The sequence below is a fragment of the Neoarius graeffei genome, chromosome 14, assembly GCF_027579695.1.
Source record: "Neoarius graeffei isolate fNeoGra1 chromosome 14, fNeoGra1.pri, whole genome shotgun sequence".
NCBI lineage: Eukaryota > Metazoa > Chordata > Actinopteri > Siluriformes > Ariidae > Neoarius > Neoarius graeffei.
In genome coordinates, this window is record NC_083582.1 from 22,464,256 (window position 1) to 22,483,474 (window position 19,219).

A 19,219-nucleotide genomic window follows, 5' to 3' on the forward strand; every position below is an offset into this window, starting at 1 on the left:
CAGATATTTGGCTAAATGAAAGAAGAAACTTTCGAGAGATATAATGAGTATATTGAAGGTCTCAATAAAACAATGTAAGGAGTTTTGGGGGGGTTTCTTGGAAATGTAATTAAGAGTACAAGTATTCTCTTTCAATAGCACTTAAGTACAGTAAAAATATGACAAAATAGCAATTACAAACAGGAAAGAAGTAATCACATGGCGGCACAGCGGTGTAGTGGTTAGCACTGTCACCTCACAGCAAGAAGGTTCCGGGTTTGAACTTCACGCTGACGGGATTTTCTGTCTGAAGTTTGCAGGTTCTCCCCATGTCTGCGTGGGTTTCCTCCCACAGTTCAAAAGCTGAGTACAAATACCCAGCCACTAGGGTTGTACGAACCAGTGCATACTTAATGCCAGTCGCAAGCCTGGATAGATTGGGGAGGGTTGTGTCAGGAAGGGCATCCAGTGTAAAAACCTATGCCAAATCAAATATGCGGATCATGATGATCTGCTGTGGTGACCCCTAAAGGGAGCAGCTGAAAGAGAAGAAAGAAGTACAAATCACACAAATATGTTCCACCTCTGGCCAGAGTAAAAATAAGTACTCTAGTGGCAGTGTCTGTTTTAATTGTGGCTCTTGCAAGTATAATAATAAACACACATATTTAGGGTTTGCCATTCTTTATTTTGCAGAACTTCTTGATGATGTTTGGGCATAGAATCAGATTCTGTAACAGCTGTGGCATACATTTCCTCTGAGTATTAACCAACAAATATTTCAGTTCATCCACACTATCTGCTAATTTCTTCATTGCATTCAGCAGATTGGGTCTAGGTCAGGGCACGGGGAGGGCCATTGTAAAACTTTAATTTTCTTTTTGACAAAAAAAAAAGTAGCTGCATGGTATGCTTTGGATTATTATCCTACTGAAAAATGCACATCTGTCACTTGAATATTTTTTTCACTGATTTCCACAGGTTTGCATCCAAAATGCCTCTGTACACTTCTGAATTTATAATGCCATCAATGAACACAAGCTCACCAACACCAGTGTAGGGAAAACAGCCACCATGGACTTTGACTTTTCCATCTCTGTGCAGTTTGGCTGGAATTCTCCTCTTGGCTTTCTTCACACAAACACTTCAAGTTAAATTTGGATTCATCTGAAGATAAAGACAGTTTTCCAGAAGCTGCTGTCTTTCTTTTGCAAATTTCTTATTCTTGTGACCACTATACAGTACCATTGCTCACTGATCCTGCTTTGAGTAGTTTGTGTTCCAGCTGTATCTTGTAATTCACAGTAATGTATATAGCAATCCTTCCTGCTGTTTCTCACTTGTTTTTCTAGACTTTTTCTCACATGTATCCTGTCCAATCTGCTGGTGATCTTGCTGTCTTTCTGTTCTCTGTTTAATTCACACCCACCCACATACACGTAGGTCTGTGCATGTGTAAGCATTTATAAATATTATTTAGATGCAAAATGTTCACAGACTCCTGTTGATCCTCAGATATTCATACACGCCATATGACTGATCATGTGTAACCTTTGCTGCCCTTCTACATCCAAAGGTCATAGAAAGGTTGTGAAAAGGTCAAGAATCATTCCCTTGTTGGGAGTGTGTTTCTAATAGCAGCTTTGCAATGCTACCAAATGAAGAAAGAGGAAAGCATTTAAACTGAAATTGCACAGTGTTATTTCAGCATGTTCATGCACATAGAGAGCATGTATTGTTGAGCTTTAGCAATGATGTATATGTTTTTCTCCCCTGCACTTATGCCTATATAGGCATATGTAGTGTGAATACACCATATGTGCATTCAGAGGAGAAGTGGAGCAGAAGAGAAGTAGACATCTGTAGGTGGTAAAAAAAAAAAAAGACATGAAACCCAAAGTATTAGTGAAAAGAAGTTCTGAAATTGCTTGCTCCCTGAAGTATATGAAGTGTGGATGATGAACATTATTGCATTGCGAGATTCTCATTTTCCAATCATATTTTTCAATCACATTTAGCATACAAAAACCAAAATGTCTAGTCTTACATGGTACCGCTGTAAATAAGAACTTCATGGCCTCTTAACTTGTAAAATACTCCATCTTTATGTCTAATGGGCATTTCTGTAATTTTCTGCCAGCCTTTATTTTTGTATACCCAGTAACTTGTAACCTCGCCATTTTTTTAAAACCTCCCCCTTTTTTTTAGTATTGCGTTAAATATCATGCCTTGTTCTGTCTTCCTTTCTCTGTTTCATATGGAGGAATGTTGCCGCCCTTCTCCAGTGTCAAGTTGGGGCTAATTTTAGCCAACCAGCTCAAATGTGAGGGGTCATAATGCTAGATAAATACAGTGGCCAGGCTGATTAAGAGGCGTCACGGGCTAAAGCCGGATCTTTTCCACTGCCCCATTTTCTCTCACTCTCTCAAAGAGTCCCTCCATTCCCTCAGCTGGCCTCTCACCTGGAAAGGTAACAGATGAATTTTCTAAAATTTTCAGAAATAAACTACTTCATATTGAGTTCTAATTCCTAGTGTTAAATAGAAAATAATGCATTGTTACCAGCGGGATTCATATAAACACTGAATGTTTTAATACAGGATTTTTTTTTTGCATGATTTATAATATTTCTTCATGCCTCAAATACAACTATCACCATAAGCAACCCGAACTCAGTGTTGCCACTTGCCTAATATCACGTTAAGCAAGAATTTCCTTCCTCTTTATAAATGGCAGGATGATATTGCCTCACATTAGATAAACCTAGTTGTCATGCTAAGCTATCCTGAGGACATAGTCACTAATGTATTCGGTCCTACTTACAGAACCTAGTGAGAGCACTGATTTTGATTATTATGCCATCTAGTTCATTAGAATGCAAAAGGCAAAAACTGATAATGGATCAGCACTTTGACTTGGAGAAGCTTGGTAATTAACTGGCCCAAGATTAATACAAATAAAATGATAATGTGCTTTATAATGAATGTGGTCACAGTGCATCATCACCTTGACCTACGACATATTTTTTGAAAGGTTTTAGTCAGTATCAAATTAATTAAACTGATCTGCTTGGACCCATGGCATTACAAGCAAGGGGATTACAAGAGCAGCTGTCATCAACAGTGTTTATATATAGCCTGACCTATTGAAGGAGGATCACAGAAGGAAAATGAGAGCAGGGAGAGGGGGGATGTGCTATATATGATTAAAGTAAAGGTCAACAGTAAGTTTCTAAATAGCAAAGATAAAAAGAGGGTGACTACATGCAAACGGTCACACAGTTCCTATACTGATTTGTCAAAGATATGTCACAGTTTGCATTCAGTAGTTTGAACTGTGGGTGGCACGGTAGTAGTTTGAACTGTGGGTGGCACGGGGGTTAGTACCACCCACAGTTTGCCTCACAGCAAAAAGGTTCTGGGTTTAAGCCCAACAGCCAATGGGGGCCTTTCTGTGTGGAGTTTGCATGTTTTCCCCATGTCTGCATGGGTTTCCTCCAGGTGCTCCGGTTTCCCCCACAGTCCAAAGACATGCAGGTTAGGCTAATTGGTGGCTCTAAATTGTCCATAGGTGTGAATGTGAATGGTTGAGAGGAGAAAACCTCTATTATAATCTAGTAGAAGGCAATGGGAAACCACTACTGTAATGTTCCCTAGACAGTTTGATGGCTGAAGCCATCAGAGTGGCCACATCACTGTAGTGATATGCCAGAATGAATGGATGGAGTTTGAACTGTGGTTTCAAGAGTCTGGTGTGAATTATATTAGTTTGAAATGAATTTAAAGGCCATGGTTCTTATATTCAATTCTTGAATGTCTGAATCATAGCACAATTTCACATTTTCCCTGCTCTATGACAGGTGATTGAAGTTTATAATCAAGTCAAGTCTATTTGTATAGCGCTTTTAACAATAAACATTGTCGCAAAGCAGCTTTACAGAATTTGAATGACTTAAAACATGAGCTAATTTTATCCCTAATCTATCCCCAATGAGCAAGCCTGTGGCAACGGTGGCAAGGAAAAACTCCCTCAGATGACATGAGGAAGAAACCTCGAGAGGAACCAGACTCAAAAGGGAACCCATCCTCATTTGGGCAACAACAGACAACATGACTATAACATTAACAGTTTTTCGTTGATGTTATATCTCTTCATTGATGGAAACTTGAGTGCAAACTTGAGTTCATGACAACTCCGGTCCTAAAGTTAGCAAGTTAACTGTAGTCCTCAGCCATAAAAGCATTACTGTAAGTGTCCAAAGCGTCTTCCAAGTATGACTTTCAACTGTCCATATGGGGCCGTCCTCCACAGGAGCGATGTGATGAGACTCCAACAAGGTATAGGGCATCAGGATGGATCAGGCAGGTCCGAGGAGCAGAAGAGGTCAGCATCTCGATCTCAGGATTAACATGTAACTCAGAGGGAAAGATTTTTTTTTTGGGGGGGAGAGAGAGAGAGAGAGAGAGAGAGAGAGAGAGAGAGAGAGAGAAAACAAACCCACAGATTGTTAGGTATGCCCAATGTCACTTGAATAAGTAGGAACAGTATACATTTTGTGCTGAGCACAAGCAGGGATTCCAGCAAAACTAACTATGACAGCATAACTAAAAGGGGAGAGCTAGAAGGTAACACAGGCATGAGGGAGCCCCGGGGCATAAAGCAGCCAGCCACTACACCGTCAACAAACTCGAGTGAGCAAGCGAGTGAGGGACTGACAGCATCCATATGTCCCAGTTTACCAAAACACTCTATGCCTGAGGGCCTAATCAATCAATGAGAGGAATCATGTTTGTAAATGTAACAGTAAAACAGGAATTAACCTAATGTTGCTGGTATGTTGGAATGGAGTATAAGAAGGCATGTACAAGTTTCCACAATGTGGTACATTGGTATAAATAATGGAAACAGTTACCATCATGATACAATTTCACTCATTTCTACTTATATTTTCACCCTGGCCTCACTTCCACCTCCCTTTCTCAGCTCAGTTTAAAAAGGAACATGTTAGCATGCTATTTTCAAAGACATTGCACAAGTGTTGTATCTGTCTCTATGGCTGAACTGCATCTCACTTCTCTTCCTCTTTTTCTCTCTCTTTGACTCTTTTACAGTCACAATGCCTCACGCATACCCATTCCTCAGCCCTGAGCAGAAGAAAGAGCTCAGTGACATTGCTCTGAGGATTGTTGCATCTGGCAAAGGAATCCTTGCTGCTGATGAATCCACAGGTATGCTTGCACACACTGTCAAATATTAAATGCATGCCAAAGCTGTACATCTCTGCAGAATGTCAATGGGAATACATTATACCAACATATGAGCCTCTATACACTTCAAATTGTCTTAATCCAATGAAATCAAACCAGTTATTTACTTCTCACCCAATGGTACACTACCGCCACAGGCAGCGTAGCCAAACGCTTCCAGAGCATCAATGCTGAGAACACTGAGGAGAACCGGAGGCTCTACCGTCAGCTGCTTTTCACTGCTGATGACCGTGTCAAACCTTGCATTGGAGGAGTCATCTTCTTTCATGAGACCCTTTACCAAAAGACTGATAATGGCAAGCTCTTCCCTCAGCTCATCAAGGAGAGAGGCATGGTAGTGGGCATCAAGGTTGACAAGGGTGTAGTCCCTCTGGCAGGAACTAATGGAGAGACCACTACCCAGGGTGTGTTCTCCATTCAATACTATTTTTAATGCATTACCTGTCACACTCTTTGCATTTTTGTGTCTGTTATGGCTTTCTACAACCAGTTTCCTCTCACATTGCCCCTCAGGTCTGGATGGCCTGTATGAGCGTTGTGCTCAGTACAAGAAGGATGGCGCTGACTTTGCCAAATGGCGTTGTGTGCTGAAGATCACCCCCACCACCCCCTCCAGCTTGGCCATCAAAGAAAATGCTAATGTGCTAGCACGCTATGCTAGCATCTGCCAGATGGTGAGATTCACACAATCATAAAACAACAATATGATAAATTGCTCCATACATCTTTAAGCTCATTATGTTGTTAAATCTCTTTCAACAGCATGGCATTGTGCCTATCGTGGAGCCCGAGATCTTACCTGATGGTGACCATGACCTGAAAAGGTGCCAGTATGTAACTGAGAAGGTTTTGGCAGCTGTTTACAAAGCCCTGTCCGAGCACCACGTTTACCTTGAGGGCACTCTGCTCAAGCCTAACATGGTCACTGCTGGCCACTCCTGTTCTCACAAGTATGCCCCTCAGGAGATTGCCATGGCCACTGTCACTGCCCTGCGCCGCACCGTGCCCCCTGCTGTTCCTGGTTAGTCAGGCTCATACACATGTTAAAGTGCTCTCAAGCCATGAAGTAATTCACAGCTGCATATTTTAGTACAGTAACTAATGGCTTTTGAATATGGCCATATTCAGTTGGTGACTTAATTTAAAAACTTAAGTCCAAAATTTAAATCAATATTTTTGCACAGAAAGTAATTTGTATTCAGACTTTGCCTACACTTAGGTTAAGTTAATTTTCTGGGCTACTTGTCCACATGCCTTGGTGGTCACTAGATTTTCCATGTGTAGAAGCATGTGAGACAGGGCTTTTCAGTAGTGTCTAGACCACCACATTTAAAACACAAGCACTTGCCTTTAAAACAAATAAATAAATAAATAAATAAATAAAGGAACTAGAAGAGCACTTGGTAGAGTGCATACTTTCGCCAAGCCACATATTCATTCATCTCATCTCATTATCTCTAGCCACTTTATCCTGCTCTACAGGGTCGCAGGCAAGCTGGAGCCTATCCCAGCTGACTACGGGCGAAAGGCGGGGTACACCCTGGACAAGTCGCCAGGTCCAAGCCACATCAACATCAAAATCATTTGAACATATGACAATACTAAAGCTGTACACCAAATTTCATCAAAATCCATTCACTGCTTTTTGAGTTATATTGAGAAAATACAAAAAAAAAAAAAATCCTACACAAAAAAAAGGCAAAAACATAACCTCCTCCAACACATTTGCCAAAGGTTAAAAAAAAAAAAAATGCTGACTTAAGATGGAAATATTGTTTTATCTCAAATGTAATAAAGGTGCAAAATAAAAACAAGAGGCCATTTAAAAATAAAAAAAATAAAGTTGAATATGATGATATATGAATGAGAAGGAGGCAGATTAAATTTCAATACAGCTTCCACCCTCATTATTCCTTAGTGTATAAACTAAGGCATATTTTTTGTGTCACATGCTGACATGAGATACTAAGTCTAGATCACAGAATCATTGCGTGTGCTAGGATCTATCTACAGTTACAAAAGTATTCATCCCCCTTGGAGTTTGTCCTGTTTTGTTGCATTATAAGCTGGAACTAGGATGGATTTTTTTTTTGGAGGGTGGGGGTTAGCACCATTTGATTTACACAACATGCCTACAAAGTTAAAGGTGAAAATTCTTGTTTTATTGTGACACTAACAATAATTAAGATGGAAAAAAAACAGAAATCTGAAGTGTGCATTAGGTATTCACCCCCCAAAGTCAATACTTTGTAGAGCCACCTTTTACTGCAATTATAGCTGGAAGTCTCTTGGGGTATGTCTCTATTAGCTTAGCACATCTAGCCACTGGGATTTTTGCCCATTCCCCAAGGCAAAACTGCTTCGACTCCTTCAAGTTAGATGGGTTGCATTGGTGTACAGCAATCTTCAAGTTATGCCACAGATTCTCAATTGGATTGAGGTCTGGGCTTTGATTAGGCCATCCAAGACATTTAAATGTTTCCCTTTAAACCACTCCAGTGGAGCTTTAGCAGCATGTTTAGGGTCATTGTCCTGCTGGAACTTGAACCTTCATTTCAGTCTCAAACCTCTGGCTGACTCAAACAGGATTTCCTCCAGAATTGCCCTGTATTTAGTGCCATTCAACTTTCCTTCAATCCTGACCAGCTTTCCTGTCCCTGCAGGTGAAAATATCCCCACAGCATGATGCTACCACCACCATGCTTCACTCTAGGAATGGTGTTCTCAGGGTGTTGGGTTTGCGCTACACATGGCATTTCCCATGATGGCCAAAAAGATCAATTTTAGTCTCATTTGACCAGAGAATCATCTTCCATGTGTTTGGGGAGTCTGCCACATGGTGTTGGACAAACTCCAAACATGTTTTCTAAAGCAATGACTTTTTTTCTGCCCACTCTTCCATAAAGCCCCACTTTGTGGAGTGTATGGCTTAAAGTGGTCCTATGCACAGATACTCCCATTTCCACTGTAGATCTTTGCAGCTCCTTCAGTGTTCTTTGGTGTCTTTGTTGCATCTCTGATTAATGCCCTCCTTGCCTGGTCTGTGAGTTTTGGTGGGCAGCCTTCTCTTGTCAGGTTTTTAGTGGTGCCATATTCTTTCCATTTTGCTATAATGGATTTAATAGTGCTCTCTGGGATATTCAAAGTTTGGGATATTTTTTATAACCCAACGCTGATCCATACTTCTCCACAACTTTGTCTCTGACCTGGAGTGCTCTTTGGTTTTCATGTTGGTTGCTTAGTAGTGTTGCAGAGTCAGGGTCTTTCCAGAACAGGTTTATTTATACAGACATCATGTGACAAATCATGTGACAGTTTGATTGCACACAGGTTGAGCTTAATCAACTAATTATGTGACTTATGAAATGAATTGGGGCAGCACGGTGGTGTAGTGGTTAGTGCTGTTGCCTCACAGCAAGAAGGTCCTGTGTTCGAGCCCCGTGGCCGACGAGGGCCTTTCTGTGCGGAGTTTGCATGTTCTCCCCGTGTCCGTGTGGGTTTCCTCCGGGTGCTCCGGTTTCCCCCACAGTCCAAAGACATGCAAGTTAGGTTAACTGGTGACTCTAAATTGACCATAGGTGTGAATGAGAGTGTGAATGGTTGTCTGTGTCTGTGTCAGCCCTGTGATGACCTGGCGACTTGTCCAGGGTGTACCCCACCTTTCACCTGTTGTCAGCTGGGATAGGCTCCAGCTTGCCTGTGACCCTGTAGAACAGGATAAAGTGGCTAGAGATAATGAGATGAGATGAGATTAAATGAATTGGTTGGACCAGCTCTTATTTAGGGGTTTCATACGAAAGGGCGTGAATACCTATGCACACTCCAGATTTCTGGGTGGGTTTTTTTTCCATCTTAATTATTGTTTGTGTCACAATAAAACAAGAATTTTCACATTTAAACTTGTAGGAATGTTGTGTAAATCAAATGGTGCCAACCCCCCAAAAATCCATTTTAATTCCACCTTGTAATGTGACAAAACAGAACAAACACCAAGGGGGATGAATACTTTTGCAAGACACCGTATATGGCATATCACTACAATGACATGGCTGCTCTGACAGCTTCAGCCATCAAAGTTACTCGGGAAGGATTGCAGTAGTGGTTTCCTTCTATTGGATTATTATAGAGGTTTTCTCCTCTCAGCCATTTTCACACACACACCTCTGGACAATTTTGAGTAGCCAGTCCACATGTCTTTTAGGAGACTAAAGCATCCAGAGGAAACCCCCCCCCCCCCCCCACACACACACACAGAGAGAACATGCAAACGCCACACAGAAAGGCCCCTGGGCTTGAACCTAAAACCTTGTTGCGAGGCAACAGTGCTAACCACTACACCACCGTGCCACCCATGCTAGGATATAATCTATTTTATCAAGCTTTTAATGCAGTATTTAGACTGGCTGAATTAATAACATAACACTGATATTTTTGTTAATTTGATACAATCTCCTGTAAAGAAAACATACCCAGGCTTTGAAGGTTAAGCTGGCCCAGAACTCATCTGCTACACTTATTGCTCACTTTAAGTAAATGTAGTTCATTATTTTATCCATAAAATTTGGTTCCTTCAGATAAGCAATATCTCAGATTAATATGCATATCAGCATGACATATTGTAGCTACATAAAACTTCAGACAATTGTACTGGACTTAATGCTGCTTTTCTGATGAGCTAATATTGTGCTAGAAATTGTGTTTATGTCCAATGTCAGAATTACACATGACTGAGACATTAGGGCGGGCCATACTCAGGTGAAAACTTGAATCTAAAGGAAATCCTAACATGAGGGGTGTCTAAATTATGTATTTTTTAATGAGGAATTCAAATATGAGTTTATTTTTTGAATTGGATAACTAACCTACACCAATTTTGTATTTAAATAACTAATTCTACCCTTTCGAAACCCTTTGTAAGATATAAGATGTTAGGGAAATTAATGGACAAATCCAATTCAAATTTCCATATTTATTAACAGGTTAATGCATGAACATTGTCAGGTTGCACAAGTCCTGTTTGATTCATTTTTGGACATCAGTCTCCTGCTGGTCTCTTGAGCCCTGATCCCTCCATCCCTCTTTTCCTGTGAGAAGTATTTGGCAGAAGCCTCAGTCACCATTTTCACAACCCTCTCAATGCTCTGTGTGTGGCAAGGCCAGTTGGGCACCTTCATGGGGGTGTTGATGAAGTTCTTCACCTCTGAAGTGCTTAGGGAGCAGGTGAGAGGTGGCTCTGACACACCCTCTGACCAGCTGATCAAGTCACCAATGGCGGAAGCATCACAGTTGATGTCCGGTGTCCTTCTGGTCCTAACAGAGGAGTCCCCCAACTGAGTGTGTCTGGGTCCCCGTCTCCCCTGATAACCAGGATTCTCTCCACCCCCTGAATCCTCTCCTTCTGATCCTCAGAACACAACAGTGTCTGGATGAGGGCTTCACTGTGGGCATACCAAGCAGATATTTTCACAGTTGGCATTACAATGTCCAGCACCTCCTTCCTCTGGGACTTGAGGCAGTCCAGCTGAAACAGGATGTGCCTAGGCCCTTCGATCCAGGAGTGATTGACCTTCACTTTGAACCAACATGGATAGTACACTCCAATGATAAATTCCACAATGAATCGCAGATTCTTCAGGTTCTTTCCTTTAAGTCCATGCTTTGACACCGAGAGCCTGAGAAGTCTGTTCACTGTGGTGAGCCAACGGCTGTGGTTCACTGGTCCTATCTCCAACAGAGCAATCCTTGCAGGAAGCACTCCATCCCTGACTGCACAGACAATTTTATACCCATAGTGTTGATCAGTTGAGAGATCTTGAACGACCTTGTCAGATAGCTTGATCAGTCATGGGCCAACAGAGATCTGGGGGAAGTTTGGATTGATATCCAATTCTGTAACAGAATCAAGGAGTTTTCCTATTGTCCCAGATAATTTGTTGTCTGACAGAGTAGGGCCATCAAGGGCAACAATGAGATGGCATAGGGGAAGTTCACCAGTGTGCAGGTTGCACACCAACCAGACCAGCTTTCTCCCAATGTGCAGCTCGAGCTTGCACATGACTCCAGCTTTCACACCAGTGTTGACATTTGTTGAGTCTCCTCCAATGGCCCACAAGGTCTTATCAAAACCCCGATCTTTCAGCCAGGCAAACAGGACCTTAGCAGTCTTCTCTGCATGTGACTCCTCTTTACTTGCTTTCTCTCCACCCCCTGCAGCAGTTATGCTCATATTTACATAGGAATAACATCCATGAAATGTATCAGTCAGGATTTAGACCTCATCATAGCACAGAGACAGCACTGGTTAAAGTAGTAAACGACCTACTGTTGGCATCTGATCAGGGCTGTGTCTCGCTACTTGTGTTGCTTGACCTTAGTGCAGCATTTGATACCATTGATCATTCCATTCTTCTGGATAGACTAGAAAATGTTGTGGGAGTTAAGGGAATGGCCCTCTCCTGGCTCAGGTCTTATCTAACTGATCGTTATCAGTATGTTGATATAAATGGTGATATTTCTAGACGTACCGAGGTAAAGTTTGGTGTTCCACAAGGTTCTGTCTTGGGTCCACTGCTTTTTTCTCTATATATGTTACCTCTGGGCGATATTATTCGTAAACATTGTATTAGTTTCCACTGTTATGCTGATGACACACAGTTGTATGTCTCTGCAAAACCTGATGAGAGACACCAGCTTAATAGAATTGAGGAATGTGTTAAGGACATTAGACACTGGATGCTTATTAATTTCCTTCTGCTTAACTCTGACAAGACTGAAGTACTTGCACTAGGACCACATACAGCTAGAAGTAAGTTTTATGATTACACAGTAACTCTGGATGGCCTTTCTGTTTCTTCACGTGCAGCAGTAAAAGACCTCCGAGTGATTATTGACCCCAGTCTTTCATTCGAAACTCACATTGATAACATCACCCAGATAGCTTTCTTTCATCTCAGAAATATTGCAAAGATAAGAAATTTAATGTCATTGCATGATGCAGAAAAACTAGTCCATGCTTTCGTTACCTCCAGGTTGGATTATTGTAATGCCTTACTGTCTGGATGTTCCAATAAGTGCATAAACAAGCTCCAGTTAGTTCAAAATGCAGCAGCAAGAGTCCTTACTAGAACTAGAAAATATGACCACATCACGCCTGTCTTATCCACACTGCATTGGCTCCCAATCAAATTTCGTATTGATTATAAAATTGACCTTTTATAATCTATTGACTATTGACCTTTAAAGCACTAAATGGTTTCGCACCACAGTACCTGAGTGAACTTCTGCTCCTCTATGACCCACCACGCCTACTTAGATCAAAAGGTGCAGGCTATCTGCTGGTACCTCATATAGTGAAGGCTACATCAGGGGGCAGAGCCTTTTCTTACAAAGCCCCACAGTTATGGAACAGCCTTCCAAGTAATGTTCGGGAATCAGACACAGTCTCAGCATTTAAGTCTAGGCTGAAAACATATCTGTTTAGTCAAGCCTTTTGTTAATGGTGTTTATGAGGTAAAGGAGTAGATCTGGAGGGTCCTCAGACATAGTTTTTTGGTAAACTGGGATGTATGGATGCTGTCAGTCCCCACTCGCTTGCTCACTCAAGTTTGTTGACGGTGTAGTGGCTGGCTGCTTTATGTCCCGGGGCTCCCTCATGCCTGTGTTACCTTCTGGCTCTCTCCTTTTAGTTATGCTGTCATAGTTAGTTGCCGGAGTCCCTGCTTGTACTCGGTGCAATATGTATACTGTTCCTACTTATTCAGGTGACATTGGGCATACCTAACCACCTGTGTTTTCTTTCCCTCCCCCCCACCCCAAATCTGTCCCTCTGAGTTACATGGAGTCAACAGGAAATCTTTTGGTGGAGAGGGTGGAGACCTCGACTGGCTATCATAGGCTGCAGGGAATCGGCCGTCAGACTTTCTGTCGCATGTCCCAGACCCGGTGAAATGTAACTGAATTGTCTTGGCCAGCCCTAAGGGTCCCATCTGCATCTCATCATTGCTGAGGAGTGTGCTCCCATCACCCAATCAAGCATCCAGCCAGAGCAGGTCATGATATATTTTACCATATTAACATGCCATTGTTGTGTGTTATGCCTGATGTAAAGACTCTCGTCTCTGCGAGCCTACCACACAGATTTAATACTTGTCATTTTTAGGGCATACCTAACAACGTGTTTTCTTTCTCTCTCTCTTCCCCCCCCCCCCCCAATCTGTCCCTCTGAGTTACATGTTGATCCTGGGATTGAGATGCTGGCCTCTTCTGCCCCTCAGACCTGCTTGATCCATCCTGGTGCCCTGTGTCTGGTCGGAGTTTTATCGCACCGCTCCTGTGAAGGACGGCCCCATGAGGACAGTTGAGGGTTATACCTGTTAAAACTGTTAATATTATAGTCAGGCTGTCTGTTGTTGCCCAAATGAGGATGGGTTCCCTTTTGAGTCTGGTTCCTCTCGAGGTTTCTTCCTCGTGTCGTCTGAGGGAGTTTTTCCTTGCCACCGTTGCCACAGGCTTGCTCATTGGGGATAGATTAGGGAAAAAATTAGCTCATGTTTTAAGTCGTTCAAATTCTGTAAAGCTGCTTTGCGACAATGTTTATTGTTAAAAGCGCTATACAAATAAACTTGATTTGATTTGATTCTCTGGGGTGAAGTGGAACAGATAGTTGCTGCCTGGCTCACTAATGACACTATAGTGTTCTTCCTTGATCTTTGCAGGAAAAGACTGGACACTGCCCTCAGCCTCCATTATCACATTGGTCAGGTCAATCCACCCATCAAAGAGGATACAGGATATCCCACCCTCCTCCCTGCACTTTTCCCCAAACTCTTCTCCCAGCTCCCTCATCAACTTCTCCTGTGCTCTCTTGACCTTGTTCTTATCAATCACTTTACTTGTGTCGTCTTCTGTGATGATTCCCGCATCAATCAGGGCTGCAGTTGCTATGGCTGCAGTTGGCCTCAGCCTTATGCCATACCTTACACTAGTAAGGGCTATGTTTGGAATCTCATCATGGTTTTTCTGTGCCTTCACTGAAGCTGCAGGTTCAGGGTCAGTTTCAGGGACAAATTCATCTTCAGCACCACTTTTGCATATCAGTCCAACCGTTCGACCGGTGACGCCATCTCCACTGCCCTCCACTCAGCCCTCACCCACCTGGAGACAAAAGACTCGTATGTCAGAATGCTGTTCATAGACTTCAGCTCAGCATTCAACACAATCATTCCTCAGCAGCTCATCCATAAACTGGACCAGCTGGGACTCAACACCTCCCTGTGCAACTGGCTGCTGGACTTCCTGACGGGGAGACCACAGACTGTATGGGTTGACAGCAACTCCTCCAGCATCATCACATTGAACACGGGGGCCCCCCAAGGATGTGTGCTGAGCCCCCTCCTCTTAACTCTGCTGACCCACGACTGCACACCAACAGCCAGCTCAAATCTCTTCATTAAGTTTGCGGATGACACGACTGTAGTGGGTCTCATCAACAATGGCGATGAGACAATCTACAGGAGTGAGGTGAGCTGATTGGCCATGTGGTGCAAGGACGACAATCTCCGCCTGAACGTGGAGAAGATGAAGGAGATTGTTGTGGACTTCAGGAGAGAGCACACCCAGCATGCTCCACTATCTATCGATGGTGCTGCAGTAGAGAGGGTGAGCAGCACCAAGTTTCTGGGTGTGCACATCTCTGAAGACCTGTCCTGGAACAACAACACCGCATCACTGGCCAAAAAAGCCCAACAGTGTCTATACTTCCCCCGCAAACTGAGGAGAGCAAGAGTCCCGGCCCCCATCATGCATACATTTTACAGAGGCACCATCGAGAACATCCTGACCAGCTGCATCACCATGTGGTACGGCGCCTGCACTGTGTCCTGCTGCAAGACTCTGCAGCACATCGTGAGAGCAGCTGAGAGGATCATTGGTGTCTCTCTCCCTTCTCTTATGGATATATATAACTCCCGCCTCACCCGCAAAGCCATCAGGATTGCAGGTGACCCCACCCACCCATCTCACAGCCTCTTCAGCCTGCTGCCGTCGGGGAGGAGACTGCGGAGTCTCCGGGCCAAAACCAGCAGGCTCAAGGACAGTTTCTTTCACCAGGCGGTCAGGAGGCTCAACTCCCTCCCTGTTCTGCCCCTCCTCCCCCCTCTGCCCCCTGCCACAGATTCTGCCCGCACACCCCCCTGCTCCCCCTTCAGCATCTGACATGTCACCCTCATAGTCCCCCCCCAACACACACACATAGCCCATGTTTACATTAGACCGTATCAGCGGATCATCAGATTAACGTTTTTAAAACGATTAGTGTGCATACAGCAACACCAATACACGATTTGCGTGCACATAGCAACGCCAATACACGGATACGCTCGGCTCCGCAGGCATCCTGCGCTCCAAATCACTCCGCCCTGAACAGCGAGTGCCCTCTGGAGGGTGCGCACTCCGGCCCTGCGCAGCTCACAGAGCGCGCGAGTGAAGTGCACAAGCCACGATTCGGGACTGAGCCGCTGTGTGTGTGATCCCAGCGCATATCACTTACCACTTGCAAGTGGAAGGATGGCAAGCCTAAAGACAATCATAACTACACAATGGGCAGTATTTGCATCAGTATTTGCAGTATTTTCATACTTTTATACTCTTTAATGAAAGGTGATACAAGGCAGAAGTTCGCGCCGTTCTTCAGCAGTCGCGTCACATGACCAACGCCAGCGAATCAGGAAGGTGGATGTCACAGTGACGTTGTCCAATGAGACGCCAGCTAGAGCTCAGCACAGCGTATCCGCGTATTCTGAATGTTTACACAGCACCGGACCAGACACGATCTAGATTGAATACGTGGACGCTGGCGGATTCCCGTTTCCCGGCGTTTCCAGGCGGTTTAATGTAAACGGACAGTGCATCCGCGAAGAAAACGAGACAGATACGGTCTAATGTAAACGTAGCCATACTCTCAACGTTCATTAACACACTGAACTCAGGGACTGCACATTTCACTTTACCTCGCTCATTTGCACTATTCCACACTACCTCACCTAAACAGCTATTAGTTTATTGTTTATTCTGCTTATCTCATGTTTACCTGCTATACCTCGAGTGCCCTTGACTGTTTTATTTGCTTCAATTTGTGTGTGTGTGTGGGTGTGTGTATACATATGAGTGTTTAGTCTATTTCTAGTTCTTATCGAGTGTTTATACTGTTTGTGTTGTTTATTTCAATTATTCTATTTTTTTTATTTATGAGTGTTTAGTCTATGTCCAATTCTTATCTAGAGTGGTTATACTGTTTGTATTGTTTATTCAATTATTCTATTTTTTTAAATTTATTGCATTGCCTATTTGCACCGTGGGTCAGAGAGGACTGTAATTTCATCTGTGCTGTATGTTAAGCGTGTATAGCATATTTGACAATAAAGTTGACTTGACTTATCTCCACTTCCAGATACTCATCATCATCTGCCAAAAATCTCTCAATGTCCTTCTTGACTGCCTTCTCTGCTGCTGCAGAATTTTCCTCCTTGCTCCTTCTCCTTTCCTCTCCCTTCTTTTCCATCCCCTGTCTTTCCAATTTCTTCACCTGTCTCCTGTGCTCTGGCAGATCAGGGCCCCCCATTTGGTGGGGACCTTTACTTCCAACCTTCTCTTTCTGGCCCTTGATGTAGGCAAGCTCCTTAACAGGAATCTTTTTCTTTTGCGACAATGTTTATTGTTAAAAGCGCTATACAAATAAACTTGACTTCTCTCTGCTGCAGGAACAGTTAATGTGGGCTTGGTTCACACAGCCCTCACAGCCTTCTTCCTCACAATTGGTTATCTGACACTTGCAAGTCAAAATATCAAATAACTTGTCTAACTTGAGCATGAACCTCTCTTTTGCATCAAGTTTGCCCTTCCCAAGAGAAAACTTCACTGCCTGATTCCAGACATCCTTGAGCTTGGACATGATGGTCACCTTTTCATTGATAACAGGTGGCTTGAAAAGAGCATTAGCTTTTCTCCACTGACAAATCAGAGCAGGGTAGATGTCACCCACCAGCTGATCAAATGGGTAGTTCCTCCGGTCATCTTCACTTTGTTCCCTCAAGTAGATGCCATACTTCAGGATATCCTTCACAGTTGGCAGTTCAGACACCAACAGCTCCCGCCTGTTGCCAACAAGAATACTCAAATGAGAACTTGATTTCGTCCTTGCTTTAACATGAGCCATTTTACTACTGCACAACAGTATGCAATTCTCACTCAGTCCCTCAGTCAGCAATGTGAATGAGTGAGAATGCAAACATCAAAGTGTTTCCCTAGCTCTGTTCCTTTTTTTTGAGTTAACAAAAACTCACACACTTACTGGAACATCACTTCTAGTATAACTGTCAGGTGGCTCTTATGAGGTAGAAGACTTTTTCCCTCCAGAATTTCCTCTAATCATATAAAATTTAATGTTTCACTTGATAAACCTTCTCAAAATAGTAATTTTCTTACTATTTCTGAGCTAGATGGTATCACAAATACAATTCCAATCATTCCAGAAGAATAGCAAAATAACCCGAAATTTAAAAATAATCAACTGCAAATTGATGTAGGTTAGGGTTATCAGAATTAAAAATTAAATTCAGATTTGTCTTCTACACACCAAAATACATGATTTGAACACCCCCTTAATTGATTTAAAACATTTTTGAGTATGGCCCGCCCTACTGAGACATGCCTGTTTTACTCAAACTCCAACCCAGCATGAGTAAATCTTGAATAGTAACCACCTGAATAACGGCAACTTCAAAGTGTCTGAGGTCTGAATAACAATGTGCACAATTTTAGCATTATACATGCAGCCTATAATGATCTCAATCTTTTACAAGTTCTTGATTCCAATATCACACTGTACATTGTTGTGATCACTGCAGTCTCCTTTTCAAATGGACCCACTTTCCATGTTTTATCCTTCTAGGTATTACTTTCCTCTCTGGAGGACAGAGTGAGGAGGAGGCCACAGTCAACCTGAATGCCATAAACACATGCCCCCTGCACAAACCATGGGCACTCACCTTCTCTTATGGTCGTGCACTGCAGGCGTCAGCCCTCAAAGCTTGGGGAGGCAAGAAGGAGAATGGCAAGGCCTGTCAGGAGGAGTACATCAAGAGAGCCTTGGTATGTACATCTCTACATGTAGGAAACACACATGAAACATCATCAACTTCATCTTCAAGTGTTTTTTTTTTTTAAAGTTACCAGTGCTTGTAGACTAAAATTTTCACCTGCTGTTTCACCAGGCCAACAGTGCAGCATGCATTGGTAAATATGTATCAACTGGAGAAAAAGGAGCAGCAGCAGGAGAGTCCCTGTTTGTGGCAAATCATGCTTATTAAAAGGCACAAAGTTTCCAGCACCAACACTCCTGCACCACCTCCATTTCTGAAATAACTGGGCTTCCAGTGTTTCACCCTGCTGTCACTGAGCATTACTTCTCTGTCCTCAAATTACTCTGTAGTATAGTAACGGGATGAGTGGTGTCTTGAGTGAGAGAAACTCAAACCTCTGTAGGTGTGAAAGACCGAAAAAAAAAAATCGGCTTCCATGTCCATCTGCTTTTTCCAAAGCCTTAATTTAGCTGGGAAAATGCCGTTTTGTAGGTGATATTTCTTTTTTTTTCATGATATACCCACATGTCCTTTGACCCATAATAAACAAAAAATAAAGAACATACTCCGCATCATGTGGTTTGCTGGTCATTTCGTTTTGTTTGCATTATGGGAAATGAGTGGGAGGTGTTGTGACGAGACTTCTGAGAACAAGACCTTTATCAGTTCACAAACGCCTTCACAGCACCTCTCACCAATGAACATTTTTTTTAAAAAAGGTTATATTTCAAAAGGTTTGGTAAATACAAATACTGACAAATTATATTTGTGAAAGTATAGATAAAGTGTTAATAATCTAACATTTTAGTTAAATATCCAGGAAAAAAAATTACTCAA

General features: G+C 42.8%; 1 protein-coding gene across 1 annotated transcript; it reads left to right on the forward strand.

Annotated features, from left to right (window-relative positions):
* Window positions 1-2,297: 2,297 nt before the first annotated feature.
* On the forward strand, window positions 2,298-18,954 carry aldoab (aldolase a, fructose-bisphosphate, b). The gene is made up of 7 exons (XM_060939421.1): window positions 2,298-2,449; window positions 5,091-5,207; window positions 5,384-5,650; window positions 5,760-5,920; window positions 6,009-6,267; window positions 18,193-18,392; window positions 18,515-18,954. The coding sequence occupies exons 2-7, from the start codon at window positions 5,096-5,098 to the stop codon at window positions 18,608-18,610; spliced, it is 1,095 nt and encodes a 364-aa protein (XP_060795404.1). The 5' UTR covers window positions 2,298-2,449; window positions 5,091-5,095; the 3' UTR covers window positions 18,611-18,954.
* The last annotated feature ends 265 nt before the right edge of the window (window positions 18,955-19,219 follow it).

Coding starts and splice junctions, on each gene's coding strand:
- aldoab (XM_060939421.1), top strand. CDS start 5,096: ATGCCTCACGCATACCCATTCCTCAGCCCTGAGCAGAAGAAAGAGCTC. Junction 5,208..5,383: donor TGCTGCTGATGAATCCACAG/GTATGCTTGCAC, acceptor CTACCGCCACAG/GCAGCGTAGCCAAACGCTTC. Junction 6,268..18,192: donor CGTGCCCCCTGCTGTTCCTG/GTTAGTCAGGCT, acceptor TTATCCTTCTAG/GTATTACTTTCCTCTCTGGA.